This window comes from Phocoena sinus, chromosome 15 (assembly GCF_008692025.1).
Source record: "Phocoena sinus isolate mPhoSin1 chromosome 15, mPhoSin1.pri, whole genome shotgun sequence".
Taxonomy (NCBI): Eukaryota; Metazoa; Chordata; class Mammalia; order Artiodactyla; family Phocoenidae; genus Phocoena; species Phocoena sinus.
In genome coordinates, this window is record NC_045777.1 from 52,809,135 (window position 1) to 52,836,708 (window position 27,574).

The 27,574-nt window shown below is 44.6% G+C and overlaps 1 protein-coding gene across 1 annotated transcript in view; it reads right to left on the reverse strand.

Annotated features, from left to right (window-relative positions):
* The window catches only part of CREBBP (CREB binding protein), a 132,404-nt gene that overhangs the window by 64,570 nt on the left and 40,260 nt on the right, over positions 1–27,574 (reverse strand). The window contains exon 3 of the mRNA XM_032603817.1: positions 8,676–8,852. Within this exon, the coding sequence (XP_032459708.1) occupies positions 8,676–8,852 (177 nt within the window). The remainder of the gene's footprint in view (positions 1–8,675; positions 8,853–27,574) is intronic.

Below are 27,574 nucleotides of genomic sequence, written 5' to 3' on the forward strand. Positions count from 1 at the left end.
GAGGTCTTCTTAAAATGGTCACTTCATTTTCTAGAAACACCTGTATTTGCTGCTATCGAGCAGGCAGAAATTCCAACACTAGTATGTGGTGGGCGCAGCTTGTTTAGACATGAAGAACCTTCCTACTGAGTCTCTACTTTACATGAAGTGAGAGGGCTGAATGTCTCTGGAGATAATTTATGTTGTTTTACCCAGAAAGTTTCATTGAAGAAAAGGCTACGCTAATTAGACCCTAGAAAAGACACTGTTGGTTAATGGAAACTCATCTTGGAAAGAAGTTAAATGATCTTGATTGAGTACTTGCAATACGTACAGTTGGTTCCTAATATCAAAGAATACTGTTAATTTTTCTCCATTTATAGTTTCCTGATATTCGCAACACATCATATTTTGTGCTTAGTCTATGTTTCCCAGCTGATATTTATTACCAAAACAAAAGGGGATGAGTTAAAACAGCAGAAAGGATTTATACAGGTACTAATAAGAATTTTAGAACTAAAAGTTATTCGTCAAAGGCCTCACATACACATTTTCTCAGAGCTCTTCAAGTTACAGGTGAAGGCTATAAGTTGAGAATACGAAAGGTAAACTCCTAAAATTACAAAGACACTTGGATGGCTAATAATTACAGGCAAGCGCTCACTTCCCAACCTTGTCCCATTTTCCAATTCAATTACTGAGGCATAATTCATAGCCACAGAGTGATTTTATACAGAAACTGCTCTCACGGTGAAGAGCTGACAAGACTCTTCACTCGTCGTTTCCAGAGAAGGACGAGAGTGCCGGGAAGCACTCTCCCTAGTCCTAGGGTAGAGGGAAATACTAGACCACCAGTGATTTTAAATTCATGCTTGTGAAGTACAAGGAGCTAGTGGACAATGGTATGCGAACATCAGCATCTCCGCAGGGCAACTAAAACTGTGAGATGAGCCAATCAAAGACAACAACAAAGAGGAGACCCTTGGGTTCACAAAGTTCAATCAGTTCAAGTCTTGCTCCCTCAGTGATCAGAAACTGGACATGGAGGACAGAAAATCATAAGAGAATAAGACAGAAAAGGTAGAGGGAGACAGGGAAGCCTTCTGAAGTACTGAAGTGGACTCAAGACTAACAAAGTAGCCCACTCCACAGTGGGGCAGCCGGGCATCAGGTCACTGACACTGCAGGGGACAGTGGCTCTCAAAGACTAATCTACATCAAAATCACCGGAGGAGCTTATTTAAAGCTGCAGTTCCAGTGCAAAAGAAAGAACAAGTCCATCTATTTGGCAATTATCCTGAACCGCCTTACAGGGAAGTAGGTGGCATACACTGGAAAACTGAGAAAAAAACTAAAGTTTCTAAAATAACAGTGACAGACAAGAACACAGATTCCTCACCCTCTTCTAAGGCATTCTGAACCAGGAGGGCAGGGTGGGGCCCAAGAACCAGTCGCACTGATGCAGTGGGTCCACTGACATGCTGAGAAACAGAGAGAACTAACCCCAAAATACACAGCTTGCCCTGGAAAAGCCGTAGCTAATGGCACTACCCCACATCTTTGTTATTCTGGCAGGACACAGAACACAGTTCTACAACCCTCCTCTGCATGGATAGTCAGTACTAGCGACATTTTCCTTCACTTTAGAGACATGAATCAGCAGCTGCCTGGGGGCCTCGTCCAAAGCCTCCAAGTTCAAATTCTCTGACACACGACCAAAATCCTAACACCATTCTCATGAGCTATTTTATTTTATTCTTCTGTGAGCAATTTTAAACAAGCAGCACTACTGATGATTTTCCTCCATTACAACTTTAAGAATGGCAAAGTCTCCATAATACAGTTCTTAGTTTTTCTCAAAACAACATAACAAAAAACCCCAACACGTATGAACTTTCTATTAGAAATAACCCTTGTAAAATAAGCTCAAAATGGACTAAAGACCTAAATGCAAGGCAAGACACTATAAAACTCTTAGAGGAAAACATAGGCAGAACACTCTTTGACATAAATAACAGCAAGATCCTTTTTGACCCACCTCCTAGAGAAATGGAAATAAAACCAAAAATAAACAAATGGGACCTAATGAAACTTAAAAGCTTTCGCACAGCAAAGGAAACCATAAACAAGATGAAAAGACAACCCTCAGAACGGGAGAAATTATTTGCAAACGAAGCAACTGACAAAGGATTAATCTCCAAAATTTACAAGCAGCTCATGCTGCTCAATATCAAAAAAACAAACAATCCAATCTAAAAATGGGCAGAAGACCTAAATAGACATTTCTCCAAAGAAGATATACAGATTGCCAACAAACACACGAAAGGATGCTCAACATCACTAATCATTAGCGAAATGCAAATCAAAACTACAATGAGGTATCATCTCACACCGGTCAGAATGGCCATCATCGAAACATCTACAAACAATAAATGCTGGAGAGGGTGTGGAGAAAAGCGAACCCTCTTGTACTGTTGGTGGGAATGTAAATTGATACAGCCACTGTGGAGACCAGTACGGAGGTTCCTTAAAAAACTAAAAATAGAACTACCATATGACCCAGCAACCCCACTATTGGGCATATATCCTGGGAAAACCATAATTCAAAAAGATTCATGTACCACAATCTTCACTGCAGCTCTATTTACAATAGCCAGGACATGGAAGCAACTTAAGTGTCTATCGACAGATGAATAGATAAAGATGATGTGGCACATATATACAATGGAGTATTAGCCATAAAAAGAAACGAAAATGAGTTATTTGTAGTGAGGTGGATGGACCTAGAGTCTGTCATACAGAGTGAAGTAAGTCAGAAAGAGAAAAACAAATACTGCATGCTAACACATATATATGGAATCTAAAAAACAGAAAAAAAGGTTCTGAAGAACCTAGGGGCAGGACAGGAATAAAGACGCAGACGTAGAGAATGGACTTGAGAACACGGAGAGGGGGAAGGGTAAGCTGGGACGAAGTGAGAGAGTGACATGATATATACACTACCAAATGTAAAATCGATAGCTAGTGGGAAGCAGCCACATAGCACAGGGAGATCAGCTCCGTGCTTTGTGACCACCTAGAGGGATGGGATAGGGAGGGTGCGAGGGAGACGCAAGAGGGAGGAGATCTGAGGATATATGTGTATGTATGGCTGATTCACTTTGTTATAAAGCAGAAACTAACACACCATTGTAGAGCAATTATATTCCAATAAAGATGTTAAAAAAAGAAAGAAAGAAAGAAAGAACGAACCCTTGTAGGAGAACGCATTGGGGAGCCCCACAGGAGACTCTGTGAGAGAAACTGATGATGAGGCCCCTTTGGTCACCAAACTTTCTTAGATAAGCCCAAGATGTGTCCCACTTCGAAACAGTGCTCCTTTAAAACAATCCCAGACCCATCATGAAGGTCAGCAATGACCTAACTGACAAATCCAGTGCCAAATGATGTCTGTATTTCCCTCCTTCCTGCAAATGCTCCCTTGCTCTCCGTGTTATGACTTTTTCAGGTGAAAATGGCAAGAAGGGTAATGTCACCAAGGAATCAGGTGGCCTCCTCTTCCAGAGGACTGCCCTGGAACAACTCTCCCCCACCCCACGCACTCTCATGCAAATCTCTCCTTTGAGAAGGCCCACATGGACCTTGAAGTCAGGCCACAAAAGACAACCCAACCTATACCCCTGCCCAAACCTGTTCTTCTTTGTCAGTAAAATTTACATAATTTTGAAATTTTTATATCCATGTGAGCTATCCTAGAAAACTGGATAGTGAATATATATTTAATAGTTGTCACTCTTATTAATTACAATTATGAACAAGTAACGTAGTTAGTACACATACTGTGTCTTATTAGACCTAAAATTTGTTTGTTTCTAAAATACATCCTGATTTCAAAGATGCTACAAATGTGAAAAAAATTTGCATCTTAGAATCATGAAATACAATGTAATAATATGGTAAAAGTTCTAAGAAGCTTCAAAAATCTGTAGAAAGTTAAGAAATTACAAATAAAATGGCCGAAGACACAGCTGCAACGAAATCCATGTGAAAATTTAGGGAGATGTGGTATTTGCTTTTGAATATTGTCCTGGGGATATATATGCCCTCAAAAGGACCCCATTTGCCATAGGGTCTCTGAACCTTTTGGAGCTCCAGGCAGCACATAGACCTTGGTGATCAACAGGTCTCCATGACTACGGGCCACACTTAAGTCTCACGGAAGATGTTCCACGCTTCCTGACCGTCCCACAGATCCCCTGAATATTCCAGCGATGCTCTTTGGTCTTCATCTCACTCACCATCTCAGCAGCCACCATCTCTGCCTGTCCAAACGATCTCCTCTCGGCTTCAGTGACATCAGTCCCTTGCTGTCCCCTTTGCCAGCTCCTCCTCTGCCTGGTCTCTCTTCCTGTGCTCCCCTCTGAGCCACGGCATCCACTCCACAGCCCTTCTACCATAGCATGCTTACCGCCAGCTCCCGATGGATAGTGGTTGCCCTACTTGTATGTCTACCCATCTGCCTGGCCTCTTCACCTAGACATCTCGCAAGCATCTCAAGAGGAGCATGTCTAAAGTGGAATTACGAATGCCCTCCCCTTCATCTCCCTTCTCCCAGTCTGTTCCTCCGTTAGCTCTGTAAATGGTCCTGCCTCCCACCAAGTCATCTCACATGGTGACCCCACATAACCACTCTAGTGGCAAACCTCATCTGGTCTTCCGTCCCCTCTTAATCAATGGCCTCCAGGCCCCCATCTCCGCTAGCCTAGAGCACTGCAGTGGCCACTGCCACCCATGGCCCTCCTTGAGACGGCTCCTGCCCAGCCCCCAATATCCACTTCACACCGCTTTCCTCTCACCCTTCCCACTGGACTTCTGCTGGCTCCTACACAAGCCAATGCTCTCCCAGTGCCCTGGGGTCTCCGCGGCTCCTGCTCATCCTTCCAACCTTGCCCTTAAAACCTCCTACTTGGTGCGGCCTTCTCTCTGATGGCTCCACCTAAGGAGGTCCCTGTGTCAACCTCAACCTCTCTGTGCTACTCAGACCTGTTGGGGCAGTTGGCATTTGTAATTATTTGTTTTCCATCACCACCACCCCCAATTTCACAGAAGAGGGGTGAGCTCTATGTAACTCACACCAGCACTCCAGATGCACCTGGGCTCAGAGAAGGTGCTCAACAAATGAGACGAGTTAAAGGAATGGCCACACCCCCTCGCTTCCTAAGCACCACCAGTGCTGCGGGAATCCTCTAGGAGAGGAAACAAGCATGAGTCCCTCGGCCAGTGACCAAGTGTCAATCGTCCCACAGAGAGCTCAACCAGGGCACCACAGGTGATTCAGTATCAGAGTCCTGAGCTCAACTGTTTGGCACACTGAACCTAGCTGGGCTTTAAAAGACCACTCCCGAAAGCATGACAAAAAACACAAATATGTTCAAGGCTCCAAATTTTTCTCTTTTTTTAATTAAAGAAATCTAGATCTTTGGTAACTGTTCTCCCTCACTGTACAAAAATCTCTGGGCTCCAAGGGGCCAGAAACAATTTACAAAACTCAAGGAAGACAACAAAACATGTTTGAGGAACTGCAAATAAGCAATGTAAACACACCCCAAAGGGCTCAGAGCCACAAAAACATGACACCAGGACATACTGAAGGAGCTTTGGGCCTTGCAGACAAGAAGTTACATAGCCCTGAATGAACCTAAAGCCCTCAGACCCTCAGCCTCTTCATCTGTAAAATGGGAGGTGTAGTGATGTCTTTCAAGAGGCTGTCGAAAGAATAAGGTAAAACACAGGATGAGAAAGCACTTAGAAAGATATTAGGCAAATTATGTGCACTTGCTGCCCTGCTTCTCTGTCAGTCCCCTCTGGTTCCTGTGTGCCCAATAGCGTGAAGGCCATGGCTGGGTCACCTGGCCTGGTGAAGCCTGCCCCGAGCCCCGCGGTAAACGTCTGAGGACTTCACTCCAAAGGCACCAGCTGCGGATCTCTCCGAGAGTCCACCCGTGACCCTGTGGAAAAGTGGTGGCTAGGCTCCCATACACCAAGATACTTCCCCAGTTCACCATGCGGGTAGCCTGATAAGGCCAAGGCAAGGGGAGAGGGGGAGAGAACTGGTTTTATCTGTTAGATGTCACAGACAGAAGGATGAGATGTTACTGCTACTGCCCCCCGCAACCATTCCCCGGAGCAGGGGCTTTCAACTGGGGCCAACTATAGGGGGGTCGGGGTAGAGGGCTGTGAGCATCGAGTGGGTGAAGGCCAGGGATATTGCTAAACATCCCACAATACACAGGATGGCCCCCACAACAGAGAAAGATTGCACCCCAAACGTCAACAGCGCCAAGGGAGAGAGAAGCCTTCCCTAGCCCAAAGGGCTCCAGCCCAGGCACAGGTGGAGGCAACCAGAAGCCTCTTTCCAGTCTGGTCCGAACCTGCCCTTGACAAGCACACCACTCTCAGGAATTCAGTCCCCTGGAGCCGCAGAGGCAGGCAGAGGAACCTGCAGTGAAAGGATTCTGCCACTAAGTTGGGGGTAAAGGATGAAAAAATGGGCCTGGATAAGATTTAAAAAAAGAAAAGGAAAGAAAATGTTAGGTCAGGGTTTCTCAGACTACAAAACACAGAATGTCTGTGAAAAGCAAACACTCTTACTCTGAAGCCAAAATGTGCTCCAGGTCACTGACCAAACCCAGGTGACAATCAACAGTACTGAAGTGCACGCTACTGCCCTCCCAGTGAGGACTGGAAAAGGAAAGGCAGGCGAGAACAGGAAGAGCAGGGCTGCGGATCCTGGCCTGCCACCCCCAGGGCTGAGAGGAGCCACGTGAAGGGAGCAGTGGGCTTTGTTGTAAGTTCTGGGTCTGTATGGCTGGGAACAGGGCAATCCTGGCAACAAAATGTTACTGGAAGAAGAGAAGCAGATCCAGGCAAGTTACAGGGGGATGATCAGAAGAAGAAATAAAGAAGTAAAAACTGGAAGCAGCTTGAAAACAGATCTCATTGCTTGTACCCTTTCTTTTTTTTTTTTTTTTTTTTTTTTTTTTGCGGTACGAGGGCCTCTCACTGTTGTGGCCTCTCCCGTTGCGGAGCACAGGCTCCGGACGCGCAGGCTCAGCGGCCATGGCTCACGGGCCCAGCCGCTCGGCGGCATGTGGGATCTTCCCGGACCGGGGCACGAACCCGCGTCCCCTGCATCGGCAGGCGGACTCCTAATCGCTGCGCCACCAGGGAAGCCCCCCCTTTCTTTTTAAAGAAGGAAGAATGTAGCAAACTGAGAGGGAATCTGATTAGGATACCTCGGGAATCTGATTGGGATACCTCAGTATCACTCCCTTTTCTGTTTGTTTTTTTTTTGGCTGCTTTGGGTCTTCGATGCTGTGCACAGGCCTTCTCTTGCTGTGGTGAGTGGCGGCTACTCTTCGTTGTGGTGCATGGGCTTCTCATTGCAGTGACTTCTCTTGTTGCAGAGCACAGGCTCTAGGTGCATGGGCTTCAGTAGTTGTGGCTTGCTGGCTCTAGAGCGCAGGCTCAGCAGTTGTGGCGCACGGGCTTAGTTGCTCCGCGGCATGTGGGATCTCCTGGACCAGGGCTCGAACCCGTGTCCCCTGCATTGGCAGGCAGATTCTTAACCACTGAGCCACCAGGGAAGCCCCTTTTTCTGATTTTTAACAAAAACAAAGAAAGAGATCCAACTCTTCCTGCTTCCAACAGCCGCAAAACTTCTAAGTACTGTAAGCAGTCAATTCCTTAGTTTTGGCAAATATACCAAGGTTATAGAAGATGTTAACACCAAGGGAAGCGGGTGATGGAGATACAGGAATTCTTGTCTGTATCTTTACAACAAATACTTCAAATTAAAGTTTTTTAAAAATCAAAAGACAAAAAGCAACTTTTTCTGAACATAATCCCCCAGCTTTCTTCTGAGCCTTCCCAAATCACTCTGCACAACTATGTGGATGGCAGCCCTGGCAGGGCAGGCCTAGGGGAGAGGACAGTGGCTGCTCCAGGCCCCGACCCATCGCTAAAGGCACAACAGAGACGCAGAAACCATGTATGCACGGTGAGGTCCGACAAAAGAACACTTACCCTTAGTGGCCGGAATTAAAAGAGATGCCATTTTGTGGCACAAAAGGAACCATTTTCCCATTAATAATCTGGGTTAGTTAGGTTGAGAGTTCCAAGGGTAGTTTCTATTTTATAGGTAGGAAATCTCAGGGAGAATGAAGACATGTGAAACCATCTGTCAAGTCAGACAGGACACACACATCTCACAGACAAGGTACAGTTCTCTGAAGATAAATGTCCTTTGTAACAGAAATGGATGGACTTCTACTGACAGCTTCAACCACTAACAGACAGGAAGTGTAAAAAAGCCCATCTCTCCAATTCTCTTGGCTCTACTGCTGAATCAAGAGGGTGACCTCTGGAGGAAAGTCAAAATGACGCATGGACATGAACCCTCTCCCTCCATATAGGGACCTCGGGAGGACTAGCTGAATCATCTTAACTAGCCCCTTACGGGCAGCTCATCACAGAAAATTAAACTCACTGAGAGAGCGTATGCATGAGAAATACAGGTTATTTTCCTTTTACCCATGACGCACTTTTAGTTGCAGATCTTCACTGTCAGCACGATAAAATCCACACACCAAAGCACCCACTGGAGACCCACAGCTCTGAGACCAAGGGCAACTTACCATGTTTGGCACGTTGGTGACTGAAGCATTCTTGATGTCTGCAGCGAAGGGAGGCAAGCTATTGACCATGCTCTGCTTGCTGGGCAGCTGAGGGTTCACTCCAGGGGCTCCCATCTGCTGCCCTCCAGTTTGACTAAAGGGTTGTCCAAATGGACTTGTGTTACCAGTCATTCCCATCTGAAACAAAAAGAGCAACGTCAGCCATCCTGACGCGACCACATATGAAAGGAAGAGCCTCAGAAATGCTCACTTTGACCCACTGAAGCAAAAATCATTACTTCCTGTAAAATCTTCATTTCAATTATAAATTAAAGGCTCATTCTCAGGGTTCACAATTAGGATTATGAACAGAGCAACTTGCTCAAACAGCTACAGACTAAAGGCAGGAGACTAGTGAAGCTGCTCCCAACAACCCCATCTGTCCCCTCCTCCTAAATATCATCCCAAGAGCCAGCACTTTTCCACCCTTACCCCTCAGCCATACTCCTCACACCAATTCCCCTACCCTGAGAGTGGCACCGAGCCATTAAGATCATTTGGAAAACAAAACCTTCCAGAATAACTGACAAAGGGGAGCTCCTTCAGTTTAATCCTTAATTACTCTGTAAGTAATTAGTTTCTTTCAGCTACCACCCCCCAATCAGATTTAAGTTTCCATTAGTTCAAAATGCACAGCAGAAATACTGACAAAGAAATGATATAATGTCTGGGATCTGCTTTAAAACCTAGTGAGGCAAGGGGTAGTGTCGATGAAAAACGACTGGACAAACATCGGTGACTCCTCACCAGGGGACAGGTGTGTGGGGGTGTTATACTAGCCCCTCTAATATTATATGTATTTGAAGTTTTCCATAATAAAGTCCTATTTTAATTACAGAGAAATAAAAGAAACTGAATAGTAGATAAAGCCAAGAGTGGAAAGGAGGAACCCCACCTATGCCGCGGGGTGGGGCAGCAACCAACCACAGGAGTCAGAGATCCCCTCCAGTCAAGAGACCCCGGCCAGGTTCCCGCCAGACCCCTCAGCTCTAATCTCCACATGCATGAATCCGGGAATCCCCACAGTGATGCCCTGCTGCTCAGCCACCCCCTCTGGAGAAGCAGAGTCTCATTACTGAGAGAGTGGCTTTTCTAGTCTGCCTGCTTTGCTCTGTCACGAAGTTGCAACAATCCATCTGCTGCCTACTGCCTGCTCTAGTTTTCTGGTGTCCTGGTGCATTTGATGTTTAGAAACTGGGAGGAAGGAGTCTCCTGAAGGGAAGAGCCCCCTTCCCTAGGGGAGAGAGTTTCCATTCAAGAAATCACAGCTCAGTTCTCTCCACCAACCTCACATGGTGACTGCACCAGCCCGTTCATGCTGGTTAACTCACGTTCCTTCTATGGACCTTTATCTCACCTGAAAGATGAGCATCTTGCACAAGACAACTGCATTACTTCTTTCAGCTCTAAAATTCTAGGCTGCAAACAAACAGATGCTCAACACAATCGACCCCTTCCTGCCGAAATGTCCGCATAAAAACACAAATAAAACCAAACTACTGTAACCAAAAAGATCTTATTCTGGCATTTTCATATGTACTGGTGGTTTCCACACATAGCCCTCACAGCGGTACTTCTCAATTTTTTGAAAGTAAACACATTCTAGCTGCCACTTTTGCCTTATTTGCTTTACTCGAGTAAACTGAAACAAATTTAAATTCAACTGAAATTCAAAGTCAACTTGAGAAAACTGAAACAAATACAAACTCTTTACGAAGCCCACCAAGTAGGCTCAACTCTGAATTCAGATGATTTAATCACGGTGAGACTTAATCAGCAAACTTTTAACATAAAGGACATTTCTGATTCTCAACTAGGTTCCTTCAGTTGCTATCTGAAACTCAGAAGAACTGAAGCAAAAACCTATATTTTCAGGAAGTGTTACACTAAATTAACTCCACGTAAAGATTACTTTTTGTAGAATTCTGCATAAACTCAAACACTGCTCTCAAAGCCCCAAGAATTTGGGGAAAAAACATGGTTATAATTTCCATTTCCTAAATTTCATTTAAAATTTCTCTACTTAGGACCAAACATGTCAGAAGACACATGCATCAATTGACCCTCCATGAATCCGTGCTTACAGTCAGCCAGCGTTTACCTAGTGCCTGCTATGAACCAAGCCCGGTTCAGAACACATTCAGATGCAATTTTCCTACTTGTCATACAGCTTGCTCCATGTAACCACCAATCTGATAAACAAGAAAAATCAATGTTGTTTTGGAAGTTTCTAGTACTGATGAATCAAAGTGGATGGCAGCTGGGGGGTGGGAAAGGAGAGGCAACTGTCCTTCCACTGATGCCAACTGTCCAAGGCAGTCAGCCCTTTGGTGTAGAGAGGGACATAAATACCAAGAGGTCAAAGAGCTTCCAAAGGGGACCTGTGCAGCTCAAAGTTCATCAGCCCTGTTAAAAATGTCTAAGGCTCTGCGAATATAGGGACAGTGTTCACACGATCACCTTGCCAGGTTCTGAAAACTGGGTGGGTGTGTGGCCTGGTCAGTTGGCTACTACTTGCCTGGTAAGCCTCTGGGACAAAGCACCAAAGTGCTGTGGACACTGACAGATTTCATCAGGAAATCTGTTCTCACCTTTTCTTCTTGGCCATTCCAGAGTGAAGGAAACCTCTCAACATGGTTTCAATCCTCATGGGACAAGAACAAAGGTGAAGTCAAAGATCACAGACAGCAGGTAAGGAATGGCCAGCTCACAGGAGGCTATGTGTCCAAAAAAAAAATTGGGGAAAACCCCACCCTCAGCCTATGACAACACACTCCAAGGATGAACCAAAGCAAGTCACAGCCACCTTCGGGATCAGGCTCCAAGGTCACGGATCAGCTCCCTGGTCCAGGGCCAGTCCCTCCTTAACATCAGAGCTAACAGAGGCCTAGGTTAGGACAGTCCTCTAACAGGCCACCCAGCCACATCAGCCAACTAGGCCCCATGGTTCCAACTACCCCCGGCAGAGCCTGGTAGAACCGGAAGGCTGCTCCAGTCCTAGCCTGCAGTTTTGAGTAAAAGCCCTTCACTTCTAGAGATTTCTAGATTTCTGATTTCCTGTCTGTATCTCTTCTCCTTTGATCAGATCAAACATTCCCAAGTCTAGTTAACACGTTTTTTTTAGCACCAACGTGTTCTTTAGCTCATGATGAAATAGTATAAATCGAGATGTTTGTCTAACTCCAATTAATAAAATCAACGTATTTCTTTTAATTTCCCAACAGTTACTTGATAGCAATATAGTAAACTTTATTTTCTTTTGTCTTTTCTTTTTTTTTTTTGCGGTACGCGGGCCTCTCACTGCTGTGGCCTCTCCCGCTGCAGAGCGCAGGCTCAGCGGCCATGGCTCACGGTCCCAGCCGCTCCGCGGCATATGGGATCCTCCCGGACCAGGGCTCGAAGCCCCAGTAAACTTTATTTTCAACTGAAGTTTATCAGATTTTGGTTTAAGGCTGCTACAGAACCAGCACACAATCTTTTCAATAATATTCAAAAAGTAGAACAGCAGGGCTTCCCTGGTGGCCCAGTGGTTGGGAGTCTGCTTGCTGATGCAGGGGACACGGGTTAGTGCCCCAGTCTGGGAAGATCCCACATGCCGTGGAGTGGCTGGGGAGTGGCTGGGCCCGTGAGCCATGGCCGCTGAGCCTGCGCTTCCGGAGCCTGTGCTCCGCGACGGGAGAGGCCACAGCAGTGAGAGGTCCGTGTACCACAAAAAAAAAAAAAAAAAAAAAAGTAGAACAGCAGAAATAGGCAACTGTTCAGTTAATGGTGCAGTTTATGTAAGAACAAATTACAGCCTACAGAATAAATATTTATATTCTGCCTCATTCAGCAACAGCCCATACATGTTAAAATATCCTTTCACTCTATTCTTCCAGAGCCCTTTTAAGCATTTAATTCAAGTTCAACCTTAGGAAATAGGAAAAGTTAAATATGGTAAGTACTGAAAAAAAGGCAAGCTCTCCCATAAGGAAATCTAAATTAAATAATGCTTTATAGGTCTACCAAGTATCCCCATGAAAACGCATTCTTGTAACCAAGTGTATCAATCAATCATTTGAGAACCTACTTACTCTGTTGTTTGTCTATCACTTCAATGAGACAATAAAGACATGTAAACTACAGTCCCTGTGTACCAGGGAAGAACAAACTAGATAAGAAGGTAAAAAAGACAACCTCCCCCAAACCCCCCAAAACTAGTGCCAGATCCTGAGGCCTACCCCCTGCCCCAGGATGGGATTAGGTATTAGCCTTGGCATGACTAAAGCATGAGACCAGATGAGGAAACCTGTCTTTAGGGTTTAGTCCAAACAAACCTGAACAATGCCTACACAAGCCTCATTATGAAACAAAGGTAGTGTCCGCAGCAAATTCTGTTGATAGCACCTGGCCCATCAGTTGAAAACTGCTGAAGTTCTGAGCTGTTAGGCAAGAAGGTGAATGACAGACATCACAGAAGAGGGACAGAGTAGACGATGCTTCCCTACTCTGACAGACACATACTACAGATATGCTATGGAAGGTTCAAAACAGGACACGACTCTGTGGCAGTATTTGTCATAATATTTATGACAACCCATCCTAAATCTATCTTTGGCACAAAACCAGGATGAAACTTCTTGCCTTCCTGGAACATACATCTCCTCTGTGTCCTTGGGCCCCAGTACATAGTGGGTATCAATTAGTATTTGGGGAAAGAACCAAATAAATGAACACTCCAAGAGACCCACTGCATCATGCAGCTCACCCCTCAGAACAACAGAAACCCCAAGACGAGCCCTGAGGGCAGGGGGGGAAATCAAAGAACCGTGCCCCAGTCACAGAAGCCAAGCACAGATAAGGGTCACCACTGGGTGAAGCGGGCACTGGGAGTGGCAGCAGAACAGGCTCCTTTCTGTTTTCTAAACAGTCACCACGAGGATCTCAGCTACTAGTTGCAATGGACAGGCTGTCAGTCGACTGGCCTGTGCTCAAAGGTTGAGTACAAAGAGCATATGCACTTGGAGTTGGTTTTACAGGACAAATATGATTTTGTGCCCCATGACAGCACAGACGGGAGCCCGGCCTGGCTGTACAACAGGCACTCTGTGCTTACGTGCACTAGGCCAGCAAACCTTTGGCTTTGGTGCAAGGCCTCAGCCAGGCCCCAGCCCAGAGCTTCCCACTGGTGCACTGCAATAATGGTCCATCAGCCTCCATGGTCACCTGTGGCTGCAAATGGCCTCCTCTGCTGAGCTCAGTGTGGGACAAATATTTCACTTTCTACTTGTGTCATGATATGACAACTATCAACATAATAAGAGAACAAGCCATGGGCTGCAAAAGAGCAGGGAGATTCTCTCCACCACACTGCACTAACCCGGAGAAGATCTCTACTACTTACCTAACTCATCTAATCAAATAAGGTAGTAACTGAAAACCCAAAGTACTAAGGAGGGGTGTTAAGGAGAAGTAACAATGATCATGTAAGTTTCTCCCCAGAATAGGTTTCTACAATAGTAGCAAGCCAAGTATTCCTTTTATTGCTCTTTCTTAGGAAAATGGGACAGAGAAACACTTTCTTTGCAGTTAGGGCCACCACAGGTTGTAGCTCCTCTACCATCATCAGCAGCCCAAACTCCCTTGAGATGAGACAGTGGGCCTGGGCCTGCCTGGGCAGTCCGTGGCAGGCAGGGGTGCCTGGGCAGAAACGTCTGTACACATTTTGTGTGATGTGCATTTCTGAGAGAAAAGGTCCATTATTAGATTCTCAAAAGGGGTCCTGAGATCCCCTAAAGATTAAGGATGCCTGCCCTTGGGGAAGGCAACTCCCTCTTCCTAGACCTCACACACCCCTGCCACATACGGGCCTTTCCCAGTAGCAGACTCCCGTCCAGAGACGTCAACCACTAACGTAACAACGACCCTCACAAATGAAATCTCCCCAATTTCCATCTCCAAACATCCTCTTGAAATGCACACTCACAGGAAGGATCAGATCATAACTATTTTTGAGCTAAAAGCTTGATGGGGGACACACTGTGTGACCATTTGAGAATATAGGGAAAAGGAGGTAAGAGGGAAGATGCTCAGGACTGGAGCAGGACAGCCAGAAACACGCTTCCACTTCATGATTTTACTTAGAGTCCACCAGGGCTTCAGAAATGCTTCAAGTGGCAACAAATGTTGAGTTTGATGTGGTTTCAATGAGCCCACTAAACACGCTTTTTCAAAAGCTGAATTCTTCAGCAGTTTCCTCACACCTTGATATATACTTAAAACCACACTACACAGCAATCAGAGGAAGTACCGCTGTGTGTGTGTGTGTGCGTGTGTGTGTGTGTAACTGGTGTGACGCTGGTCAGGAAACAGACAGAAAGAAAACAAAATACGGCCTTCAGCGATAAGCTTAGTAGGGACAATAAGACAGGTTAGAATTGTCAGCTGGAAGGCCTCAGAGAGTTATCTAGTTAAAATTTACACTCCGTTGGGCTTCCCTGGTGGCGCAGGGTTTGAGAGTCTGCCTGCCGACACAGGGGACACGGGTTCATGCCCTAGTCCGGGAAGATCCCACGTGCCGTGGAGCAGCTGGGCCCATGAGCCATGGCCGCTGAGCCTGCGCGTCCGGAGCCTGTGCTCTGCAACGGGAGAGGCCCGCGTACCACACACAAAAAAAAAATTTACACTCCATGGATGAGGAAAGGGTGGCCCAGAAAGCTGAGGAACACAACAAACCAGCTGGTGAACCTGCCGTGATGCTGGCCCTCCCCTGCCCCTCCTAGAGGCGCCACCGCCGCTGCAGGCTCGCTGCCCCCTCGCTTATTCAGGCAGAGCCTCAGCTCCTCCAGGAGCACCCGGAATTGCACTGCCCAGACTCGCACCGCCGAAAGGGACAGGCTCAGTCAGTCCACCAAGACCAGGAGTCAGCAAATTATGCCCCCAGGGCCAAAGCAGCCCAATGCCTGTTTTTGAAAAAAACAAAACAAACAAAAGTTTTATTGGAACATAGCCACAAATAAGATTTCATTCTAAGAGACAGCAGAACGTTATGGTTAAGTACGGAGGACCTGGTCTGCGGGTGGCTCTGCCACTTGCCAGCTGTGTGACCTTCGGCAATTTACTTAAACTTCTCTGTGCCTGAGTTTTATCACCTGTAAAGTGGAGATGATAGCACCTCCTCTCTTAGGGTTGTGTTAGAATTAAGTGGATTCACGAACATGAAGCACCAAGAAGAGTGACTGACATGTAGCAGGTGCTACAGGTGCTGGCTAGTATGTTATTATTTGGCTTTGCGGGGGAATCATTTTACACTAGATGTAGTTTCTTTCCTAAGTATGCTTAGGGTACTAATTTAAAAACTGAACATTTTTCAGAGACTGTGTGATGGTGGAGTGGTTCAAACAGGTAGGATCAGAGGGAGAAGCCAGCTGGGATTACTGGCATTTGATTATGAGACATTTGCAGAGAAACATGAAATAAACTTGTGACAAAAACAATCTTGTGCATTCACCAGTTGTAGAAATACTTTTAACAGACAACTATGTTCAAATTGTCCTAGTAAATCACAAAGTTTCCAGTTTCACTCTAGATTGTTTTCCAGCTTAAAAAATAATTAATACTCAGGATGTTAACTTGGAACTTAAAATAGATCATAAGCTGTAAAAATATATGATCAAAATACCCTAGCCTAACCTTCCTGGGTTGAAATTTAAATCAAAACATCGAAGAATTGAACAAGAAAGAACATTTTCACAAAAAAAGAGATTGATGTGACTCCCACTTGCAAGCCGGCCACGACAAAGCAACAAATGTTCCATCTGATGTGGCTTCGACCTAACCTGACAGCTTTATTAACCTGAAGTTTTTAGCATCTTTCTTCACATGCTGGTACACACATAAAACCACAAATTCATATAAAGTATGTAAAAACAACACAATTTAGGATGCCATGAGCAAAAAGCTGCCAAATAATTTAAGAGTCACAAGTATTCACTCTTTTCAATGACTAAGAAAACCAAAAACAAACCAAAAAACAAAGCCAAGAAAAAAAAAAAAAGAACCAGAACTACCCCAGAGTATGGCCATATCATTTGTAAAGCCAAAAGCATTTTCTCCTGGCAACCTAACATTGTTGGGAGAAAGCCAAGAAAAGCAGTTTAATGGAAAGACATGGCTGTGTTCAGCTGTCTGCTATCACCCACTTGCTCTTGGAATCCTTCCAGTACCTCAACTTGGCAGATAAAGAGTAAGTAGAAATATGCAACAAATCACAATGCCAAAGCCATCGCCTGGCTGTCCAGTGTCACCTGGAGTAAGAGAACTGGGAATGAGGACCCTGGACATGTGAGCAGCCCCCCTCGCTGAACTCAACTCTCAGAAGGACGCCAGCTTTGAAAGCATTCAGGGAAATACACAGCCCCCAAGTTTGAACACTCTCCTTAGACTAATAAATTGCAACTGGAAGATGGGCAGAAGTATTTACTGACTTTCATGGTACTGCCCTTGGATGATATGTGGGCAGAATGTGACTTAGAAAGAATGGTGGAAACTCCTAAAAGGAAGGTGACAGAACAGCAGATCACTGCCAAGGCCTCAGGCCTCATTTGTAGTTGCCCAATTGTTCTAGAAACTTCTAGCAACAAAGGCAGTGCCCTAACACTGTTGGTATCCCTCACAAGTCACAAAAGTTAGACACAACAGCTCTTCAGGGTACAGTCTACATTAATTCACAAGCAAAAGCACCAGGCCAAGGTCAGTGGGGTAACTAATCCTGACTCTGCGGCTAATCAGCCGCGTGACTGAGAAACCTCTTGCTCCCTCTAAGTTTTAGTTCTCCTCAGCCGTGAGACACGAAGCATTTAGATGACCACTAGGTGATCTTTAAAGTTCCCTGTGACCCTGGACTTCCCTGGTGACTCAGTGTTAAGAATTCACCTGCCAATGCCGGGATCACAGGTTCGAGCCCTGGTCCAGGAAGACACTACATACCACAGAGCAACTAAGCCCGCGTGCCACAACTATTGAATCTGCGCTCTAGAGCCTACGTGCCACAACCACTGAAGCCCGTGCGTTTAGAGTCCGTGCTCCACAACAAGAGAAGCCACCGCAATGAGAAGCCCACTTGCCGCAACTAGAGAAAGCCCGCGTGCAGCAACGAAGACCCAACGCAGCCAAAAATAAATAAATTTATTTTTAAAAAGTTCTTTGTGATCCGAAAAGCCAGTGACTTTCTTGGTTTTAAACAATCAGCCCTTGAATTGTATGATGTCTGTACTCCTGGAAGGCCCAGCTACCCGTAATGAGAGGCAGATGGGGACTCGGATTCTGTGTGGCCAAGTGCCAGCCCCTGGACTGTGAGGACCTCATTAAGTCTAGGCTCCCTGTGGGGTGGCCAGCGGCCCGTCCAAGAGACTGGGATTTTGTAGGGCGCTCCCTGCCACCCGCACTGCACAGGCCCCCACGCTTTCCACAGCTTCACATCCTCCACGCCATTTCCCAGATCGTGTTACAGGAAGTACCACCAAGCCAAGGTGAGGGTGATAAAACTTAAATTGATTGCCTTCCCTAATTCTTCAAGTCCTAACATTTTTTAGGTGGGAAAGCAGCCTCTTTAGGATTGCATCAAAGCCAAGTCAAGGCAAGCCCACAGTGGCTATGGAGAAAGAGGAAAGAGGAAAAGATGATAAAAGAGTAGGAGAGAAAAGGGAAAAAGATAAGAAAAAAGCATTTTATTTTATAAGGAATGAACCTGTAGAAAGATGAATTTTAATTTACACTGCAGCTCAGCTACAGCACAATGGAACAGAAAGCCAAGTTGTTTTTTTTTTTTTTTTGCAGTACGCAGGCCTCTCACTGTTGTGGCCTCTCCCGTTGCGGAACACAGGGTCTGGACGCGCAGGCTCAGTGGCCATGGCTCACGGGCCCAGCCGCTCCGCAGCATGTGGGATCTTCCCGGACCAGGGCACAAACCCGTGTCCCCTGCATCGGCAGGCGGACTCTCAACCACTGTGCCACCAGGGAAGCCCCGAAAGCCAAGTTTTTAATAAACCTTACCCCGACCCTCTACAGGGCAGCTCTCTCCTGTTAGGCCAAGAATTACCCTACTCCATGGATTTACAATCCACTTGAAAAATGATGAAACAGATCAGGCAGAGGAGACAACAGAGGAACAAGGCGACGTCCACACAGATAATGCGTGAGTTCAGGGGAAGGAGAGGTAAAGATGGGACCGAACAGGCAAAGAACGCTGTAGGGAAGAGAGCCCATGATTATTTCTAGCAAAATTTAAAAGAGAAAGAAAGCTGACATTTAAGAGAATTTTGTTCTTCCTCTCCATTGGGGCAGGAAAACTAAACAAGTTCTTGTAATAGACAGGCGATCAGCTTCACTGCTGGGGCAGGAGGTGAGTCCCAGGACGCAGGGTGAGGACACAAGCCCAGTGTTTTCTGGGGCCTCCTCGGCTGCAAGAAAAGGAATGGAGAGGATAAAGTAAAGTCCCACCCAGCTTATTAAATGCCATAAATCTCAAACCATAAAACATACTCAAAGACATATCACTGTTTCAAATACATGTGGCTCTACTTCTAACCAAAAACTGAGTTGTGTAAAGTCCTAACAAAAATATACTTGGTATAGTAAAGTGTTCTTAGTCATGTCCACTGGTGCAGAGACATGGCTTTGAGGACACACAGAGGTACCTTAACACTCTACAGATGTTGCACCTCACTCCTGAAGATAATGTAAGTGAAAGCACTTGGAAAATGAAAGTGCAAAATCACTGTAAGGCAGTAGCGCTGGCATTAAAAGTAAAACAGTTCTTTTACTATAAAAACTCACCCATTACTGACAAGGGGAAAATGTTCCTTGTACAACATTAACTTCTAAAAAAAAGGATTAAAAAAATATAATCCCCGTGACACACGCACACGTGTGCACACACATACACACAGAGCAAGGAAGACAGAACACCAAAATATTTAATAAAGGGTTTAGAGGTGTTTTTTATTTTTTAAACGTTTTCTGTATTATTCAAATTCTCTGCATGAAACATTATTTTATCTAAGGAGGAAAAGTTATTTTTTTTTTGAATTTTATTTATTTATTTATTCTTGGCTGTGTTGGGTCTTTGTTGCTGCACGCAGGCTTTCTCTAGGTGCAGAGAGCAGGGGCTACTCTTTGTTGCAGTGCGTGGGGTTCTCATTGCGGTGGCTTCTCTTGTTGCAGAGCACCGGCTCTAGGCATGCAGGCTTCAGTAGCTGTGGCTTGCGGGCTCTAGAGCACAGGCTTACTAGTTGTGGTGCATGGGCTTAGCTGCTCCGTGGCATGTGGGATCTTCCCGGACCAGGACTCAAACCCGTGTCCCATGCATTGGCAGGCGGATTCTTAACCACTGTGTCACCAGGGAAGTCCCTATTATTTTTTTTTTAAATAAATTTATTTATTTATTTTTGGCTGCGTTGCGTCTTTGTTGCTAAGCACAGGCTTTCTCTAGTTGCGGCAAGTGGGGGCTACTCTTCGTTGCAGTTCCTGTGCTTCTCCTGTTGCAGAGCATGGGCTCTAGGAGCACAGGCTCAGTAGTTGTGGTGCACGGATTTAGCTGCTCTGCGGCATGTGGGATCTTCCTGGACCAGGGCTTGAACCCGTGTCCCCCTGCATTGGCAGGTGGATTCTTAACCGCTTCGCCACCAAGGAAGTCCCGAAAAGTTATTTTTAAAAGCCATTCTCTGCTCAAACATTATGACTGCCCACAATGACAAGATGACACACTGTTGGGCTGCACACCTGTACTTAAAATATTGACTTTTTCTTTTTTAAAAATTAAATTTAATTAATTAATTTATTTTTTTGGCTGCATTGGGTCTTCGTTGCTGTGCACGGCTTTCTCTAGTTCCGGTGAGCAGGGGATACTCTTCATTGTGGTACGCAGGCTTCTCATTGCAGTGGCTTCTCTTGTTGCAGAGCATGGGCTCTAGGTGCGCGGGTTTCAGTAGTTGCAGCATGCAGGCTCAGTAGTTATGGCACGCAGGCCCTAGAGCGTGCAGGCTTCAGCAGTTGCAGCACATGGGCTCAGTAGTTGTGGCACGCAGGCTCTAGGGTGCGCAGGATTCAGTAGTGTGGTGCACAGGCTCAGTAGTTATGGCACACAGGCTCAGTAGTTGTGGCTCGTGGGCTCTAGAGTGAAGGCTCAGTAGTTGTGGCGCACAGGCTTAGTTGCTCCGTGGCATGTGGGATCTTCCTGGATCAGGGCTCAAACCTGTGTCCCCTGCATTGGCAGGCGGATTCTTAACCACTGCACCTCCAGGGAAATCCCTAAAATATTAATTTTAACCTGTCACCAGACACTGAATAAAACTAGGTAGATCAAACTGATTATGACTGTCAAGAGATTACTCTTGGGTGGTAATTTAAATCAAATTCACCCCGGTTATAACATGGTTGTAAGTTGTCACACTTTGCTCTAATGTATTATACACGTGACCAGAAAAAAAAGCCTGAATGAGGCTCAGCCACTCAGACATCTACCACTACTATTGGCAAAGAAGGCTGGAAGGAGGGAAAAGAGAAGCAAAACATAGTCAACAGCCAATCAGGATATAAAAAGCTGTATGTTGCTTTAGTAGCTTATGTTTATCAACTTGGAAATTTCATGAGTGCCTCCTGATACAACAAAGGCACAATTATCCTGCTACCTTAATCTTGGTTCATATTTCAGGCAGCAGGGATACCATTTCATCTGAATCTATCTGGTACCTGAGCTTTGGAGAGCAACAGGCAAGAGACTGGATCATGAGGGATTTACCAGAATGTGTTTGGCTCCCATGTTTCGATAGTGAGGTACTTTTACAGTTGGAAAGTACCTATTTCAGGAGTAGCACCTATTCCAGCAAGGAGATGATCCAGCTGCTATCACATCTGCCCAACTCTCACTAAAGCCCACCTGCCTCCCAGCTCTCAGCTGTTAGCAATGATGCTCTGATCTTTGGCACAGTGGAAGCTGAAAAGGCAGTGGTAAAATACACGTTATCAATTATTAGAATGATGTCTATTAAGCATCTTCCAGAAAGGAGATACTACGGGGTGGTGGAGGTGTATAGCATGCAGGGCCACATCCTCTCGAGCCCAAGGCAAGAGACACAAGCTACAAGGAAAACACATGTGCGCTGTCAGCAGGTGGCACCAACACTGACTGCTAAATGGAGTCTGAAGGGGGAGAGGGGGGCCCTGGCCCTGTGGGCAGACAAACAGCTCAGGTGGTCTAACTTGAGGTGGTCTTGAGAAGTGGGCTAAATAGTAACTGTAATATTCATCAGTGACGGGTGCTGTTCGGCATCATCACCATGAATGAGAATATGGTAAGACATCTCAAGAAGGGGCCTGGGTATCCACTAGGCCTAGAGAAGTTACTCTTGCAGTTTCAAAGTCTCTCTCTACTCAGTTACCCACAAAAATCAGACTAGATGACCAGCCATCTGGCTGGGAGCTGACTGACAGATCGAAGGTATTAATTAAAATGAACATCAATACTGGGAACAGCAGGAATAAGCTGGTTATTAATGTTGATAATTACTTATAAGAGGTAAGCTCTGTCTCTGAAGAGCATCACTTGCAAAATCAACAGACAGGAATGAAAGCTGCTATGGTGTCTCCAATCAGATTCTGACAGACTGAACTGAGAGTCACCACCTTCTGTCTTCTGGCCACACCCATCTCCGCACACCTTTCCTTCAATGAATCCACATGTGGCAGTAGCACAGCTAGGTGCAGCCACACCCTGACAACTTTAAAAGTACAACTGCCAAGCAGGCCAGCACCTCCCATTCTACAGCCAATCTCCAACCAACATGTGCCAAGTTCTCAGGGGAGAAAACAACGCTCCGAACCTCCCCTTGGTCTGTCCCTTGTCTCCATGCCCCAGTGCTTTCCCCCATAGCCCTATCAGCATGGCTGCTCACCAATGAGACCATACACCTCTGTACACCATACACAGAGGGCTGCTCAGACTTCCTGTTTCCAACTTAAATGGAACAGCACATAGGAAAATGCTCTGAAAACCACAAAGCACTGTGCAATCTTGAGGTGCCTTTAAGATCTCTTTCCAAAAATAGAGCACAGAAAATCTCTAACATCAGACAGGATTCTCTAAAGTGAATAAATTTTCTACAACACTGAAAACAGACGGGCATGCACTGTAACTTGTAATTTACAAAGTCAGTAATTCCAATACGATGTATGAAGTTGGCATTTCCCAGTATTATCTATCTCTTGCCTTGTTCTAGGACTTAAGATGGCTTGTTTTCCAGTTCATTCTTCAAACACTGGGCAGAATAACAGAATTAAACAACTCATTACTGAGGGCATGAAGCTTCCACTTGGTAATAACAAAGCAACCACTGCAATCATGCCATTTTTCAAAAGCTACAAACCCAAGTGCCACATTCTTACCCTAAAATATACAATAATACGCACAGATGTAATTATACAGAACTATGGCTTTGGAATTACAATCCACTGATAATTAGTTGCATCTCCTGAACAGAAAATGTCATCAACAACAAATTCACAGCTCTGATCTGGTGTTGTTCAGAGCACTCTGGACACTGGTTCATTAGAACATTCAGGAAAGGTGCTCACTCCTCAGCAGACAACAAAAGGGGGGAAAAAAAGGAATTTTTGCACAGAATGCATTTTACCAACTGTAGCAAAGATGATCAAAGAAAAAAAATGTTTTGGGGAAACTCCATTTGTGAGTAATTTTTATTTTAACAATTATTAAGACAAAACCCTCTTGTTTCTGAGATTCAGCTACACCCACTGCTTTAAGTTCTTGTAAAAAGCAAAGTTTTCAGAGTGTTATGTGTATACTCAAAACTCTGCACAGGGCTTCCCTGGTGGCGCAGTGGTTGAGAGTCCGCCTGCCAATGCAGGGGACGCGGGTTCGTGCCCCGGTCCGGGAAGATCCCACATGCCGCGGAGCGGCTGGGCCCGTGAGCCATGGCCGCTGGGCCTGCGCGTCCGGAGCCTGTGCTCCGCGGCGGGAGAGGCCACAGCATTGAGAGGCCCGCGTAACGCAAAAAAAAAAAAAAAAAAAACTCTGCACAAATACAGAAAAATTTTAATACAAAAAAATTAAAGAAGAATTTTAAGTCATATGAATAATGTTAAAAATAAATGAATCAGGGCTTCCCTGGTGGCGCAGTGGTTGAGAGTCCACCTGCCGATGCAGGGGACATAGGTTCATGCCCCGGTCCGGGAAGATCCCACATGCCACGGAGCGGCTAGGCCCGTGAGCCATGGCCACTGAGGCTGCACGTCCGGAGCCAGTGCTCCGCAACGGGAGAGGCCACAACAGTAAGAGGCCCGCGTACCGCGCAAAAAAAAAAAAAAAAGAATCAAACCTATATGTATCAATTTAATAATACCAAGTTTTTTTTTAATGAGATGAATACATATAGCGTACCATGTATATCGTGTATAAGACACTTAGATTTTTAATCTGTTAGATTTGATTTCATTTATTTTAAAAAACTATGAAAAAGAGACAAATCTCCCATGCAGAAGCGCTCCAAATAAGTTACACAGACACCCCACCAAGAGGGAGATAGAGCCCAACCCCATTCTTTAAGTGTGGGCTGTGCATGGTGACTTCTTTCCAAGAGGACAGGCTAGAAGGGGGAGGGAATGGAACAGTACAGCAGAGACACGAACTCAGCCAGGTAAGCCACACAACCATGTGATCAGCCATGATGACAATATGCACACTTTGCCATGTGATAAAAATGGCACTTTAGGACTTCCCTGGTGGCGCAGTGGTTAAGCATCCACCTACCAATGCTGGGGACACAGGTTCGATCCCTGGTCCCGAAGATCCCACATGCCTCGGAGCAACTAAGCCCGTGCGCCACAACTACTGATGCCCGTGTGCCTAAGAGCCCGTGCTCTGCAACAAGAGAAGCCACCGCAATGAGAAGTGCACAGCGCAACAAAGAGCAGCCCCTGCTCACCGCAACTAGAGAGAGCCCGTGCACAACGAAGACCCAATGCAGCCAAAATAAATTAATTAATTAAAAAAAATGGCACTTTATGATCTTCCTTCCATAACCCCGTAAGTCTAAAACCCTAGTCTTACCATAATAAAAACATAAAACAAATCCCAATAATGGGGCATCCTAAATACACCTGACCAGTCCTCCTCAAAACTATCAAAGTCATCAAAAACAAGGGAAGTCTAAGAAAATGTCACAGCCAAGAAGAGCCTAAGAAAACATAACAAATGTAATGTGGTATCCTGGATGAAATTTTAAAAAAAGAAGAAGGACATTAGGTGAAAATTAAGGAAATCTGTATGGATTTCAGTTAATAATAATGTATCAATATTGGCTCATTAATTGTGACAAATATACAAATATAATAATATGGGAAACAGTAATGGGGGGAGGAAGAAATATAGGAATCCTCAATACTGTCTTCCAATTCTTCTATAAATCTAAAACTTTCCCAAAAAGTGTCTACTTTAAAAGTGAAAAGGGAATTCCCTTGGTGATCCAGTGGTTAAGACTTGGCACTTTCACTGCCATGGGCCCAGGTTCGATCCCTGGTCGGGGAACTAAGATCCCACAAGCCATGTTGTGTGGCCAAAATAAAAATTAAGAAAAAAAAAACAACTGTGAAGAAAACCTGAAAAATATCAACATGTGTTAATTCTGACTAACAGAAACATAGATGTTGATTATATCGTTCTTTGGTGTGTTTTGAAAATTTAAAAAACCCAGAAAGTCACAAATGAAATCTTTCTTTGCTACAGTAGTAGTATTGTTTAAAAAAATTTTTTTAAGAGACAAGATCACTTTAAAAAATCACATAAAAAGTAATTATAACTATGCTGGCCTCCCACATGGGAGGTAAACACTTTTTCACTAGCCAGAAAAACCAACTTCTTTATGGGTCTTGCAAAACTTGCTTGGCTGAATTACTATTTCAGATTGAGAGCCACAGCCCAGTGAGACCACAGGCAAGGCCCACAGTATACATGTGTGTTTCTAGAAGGGTATAAGCAGCAAATCCTTCTGTACAACAAAAAATACTCCTGGGAAATTAGACTCACTCTCCAAGTTATCTATTCTATAAATTTTGTAAATGGGGGTAAAACCTGGTCCATACACAGAAAATTGGGTATTATGCAGTTCCCCATCTTATGTTGAATCCTGGTATATTACAGACAAAATGGTGTAGTAGAAAAAATACAGACCTTGGAGTCAGACATGGGTGGGTTGTAAGTCAAGTCTGCCACTTTCTAACATGTGTCATCTTGAATAATTTCCTGGGAGACAGAAAAATGGCTCAGAATATTTTATTCCATGTGCAAAACAGATATGGCATGTACCTCACAGGATTATTAAACATGAGACGAACTGAGATTGTGTTGCAAAGCACCCAGCACAGAGCCCAGTACAATCGGCACCCCAGACCAGAAGTGTCATTCCTTGCCTGCTCTTCTCTTACTATAATTCAGAAAGAGTAAATACAGTAATTGTTATCCTTGTTCATAAAAGGATCATACTGAAATTTTATGTTATAGTCATTATGTAATTCTGAAAAATGCCATAAGTATTACGCGGTAATCAACATAAAAACCCTAAATGTTTTAACTTGGTGACAGATGGACAGCAAATTACTGTCTACAGTAAACGTAACTCTTTCCAAAATATTGCAGAAACATTTTGGAGAAGTCGATCCTTGAAGTCATGCTTTGGACCCATTTACATAAAGAATGTTAGGTTTAGTACTTCCCAACTTTCTACACTGAACAAGGAAAGAAACAACAGATAACTTTTGAAGTGTGATATATCCAATCACCAATGGGCACCCATCACATACCCTAACTTACATTCACACCATCAAGATGGAGAGACCTCCCAGTGCCTGGAGGGCACAGCCACAACAACTGCCTCTCCTAGAGCTGGTGAGAAAAGCAGACTCAAAGCACCCCACTTCCCAAGACCTCCCAAAGCAGAATTTGCACCTTAACAAGATCCCCAGGTGATCTGCAAATCATTAAAGTTTAAGAAGCCCTGCCCAAGTCTGTGTTAAAGTCTGAGAGACAAGTTAATGGCTGGGCTTGAGAATGGTTCCTAAAATGTTTGCAGTGACGGAAAAACACCCAAGAGGAATACAAAGAGTGGAGTCAAATGTCTCTCAGAACAAATCCAACGCTCCCTAAAGGAAGACAGCAAAACTTATTCAACAACATATCCACAATATCTACTACATAATCAAAAATTACTAAACATGCAAAGAGGCAGGAAAATGTGACCCGTAACTGGAATTATATATTTAAACAAACGAACAAAAGATTGCAAATGAAACAAAGAGAGAGATGACAAAGATGTTGAAATCAGCCTTCAAAAGAAGGGCACGGAAGGAACAAAGAGAAAAAAAAAGAACAATATGCAGAAGGGACAAATCGAAAGCAAATGGCAAGATGTGGACCTAAGTCTAACTGTATCAACATTTCATGTAAATAAACTAAACCCTCTATTTAAAGACAAAGATTGTCAGAATAAATTAAAAATAAGTTCCAACTATATGTTCGTTCCAAGAGACACACTTTAGATATAAAGACATAGACAAAAGGGTAAAAAAAGATATCCTTTGCAAATATTAATAAGAGTGGGAGCAGCTATGTTAATGAGACAAAGAATACTAATAGAAATAAAGAGAAACATGTAGAATGATTAAAAGTTCAATTCATCAGGAAGACATAATAATCCAAAATGTACATTCACTTAATAAAAGGGCATCAAAATACATGATATAAGTAATCAAATTTCATTCTAGTTAAAGTAAAAATAGAAAAATCTATAATTATAGTTGGATATTTTTAA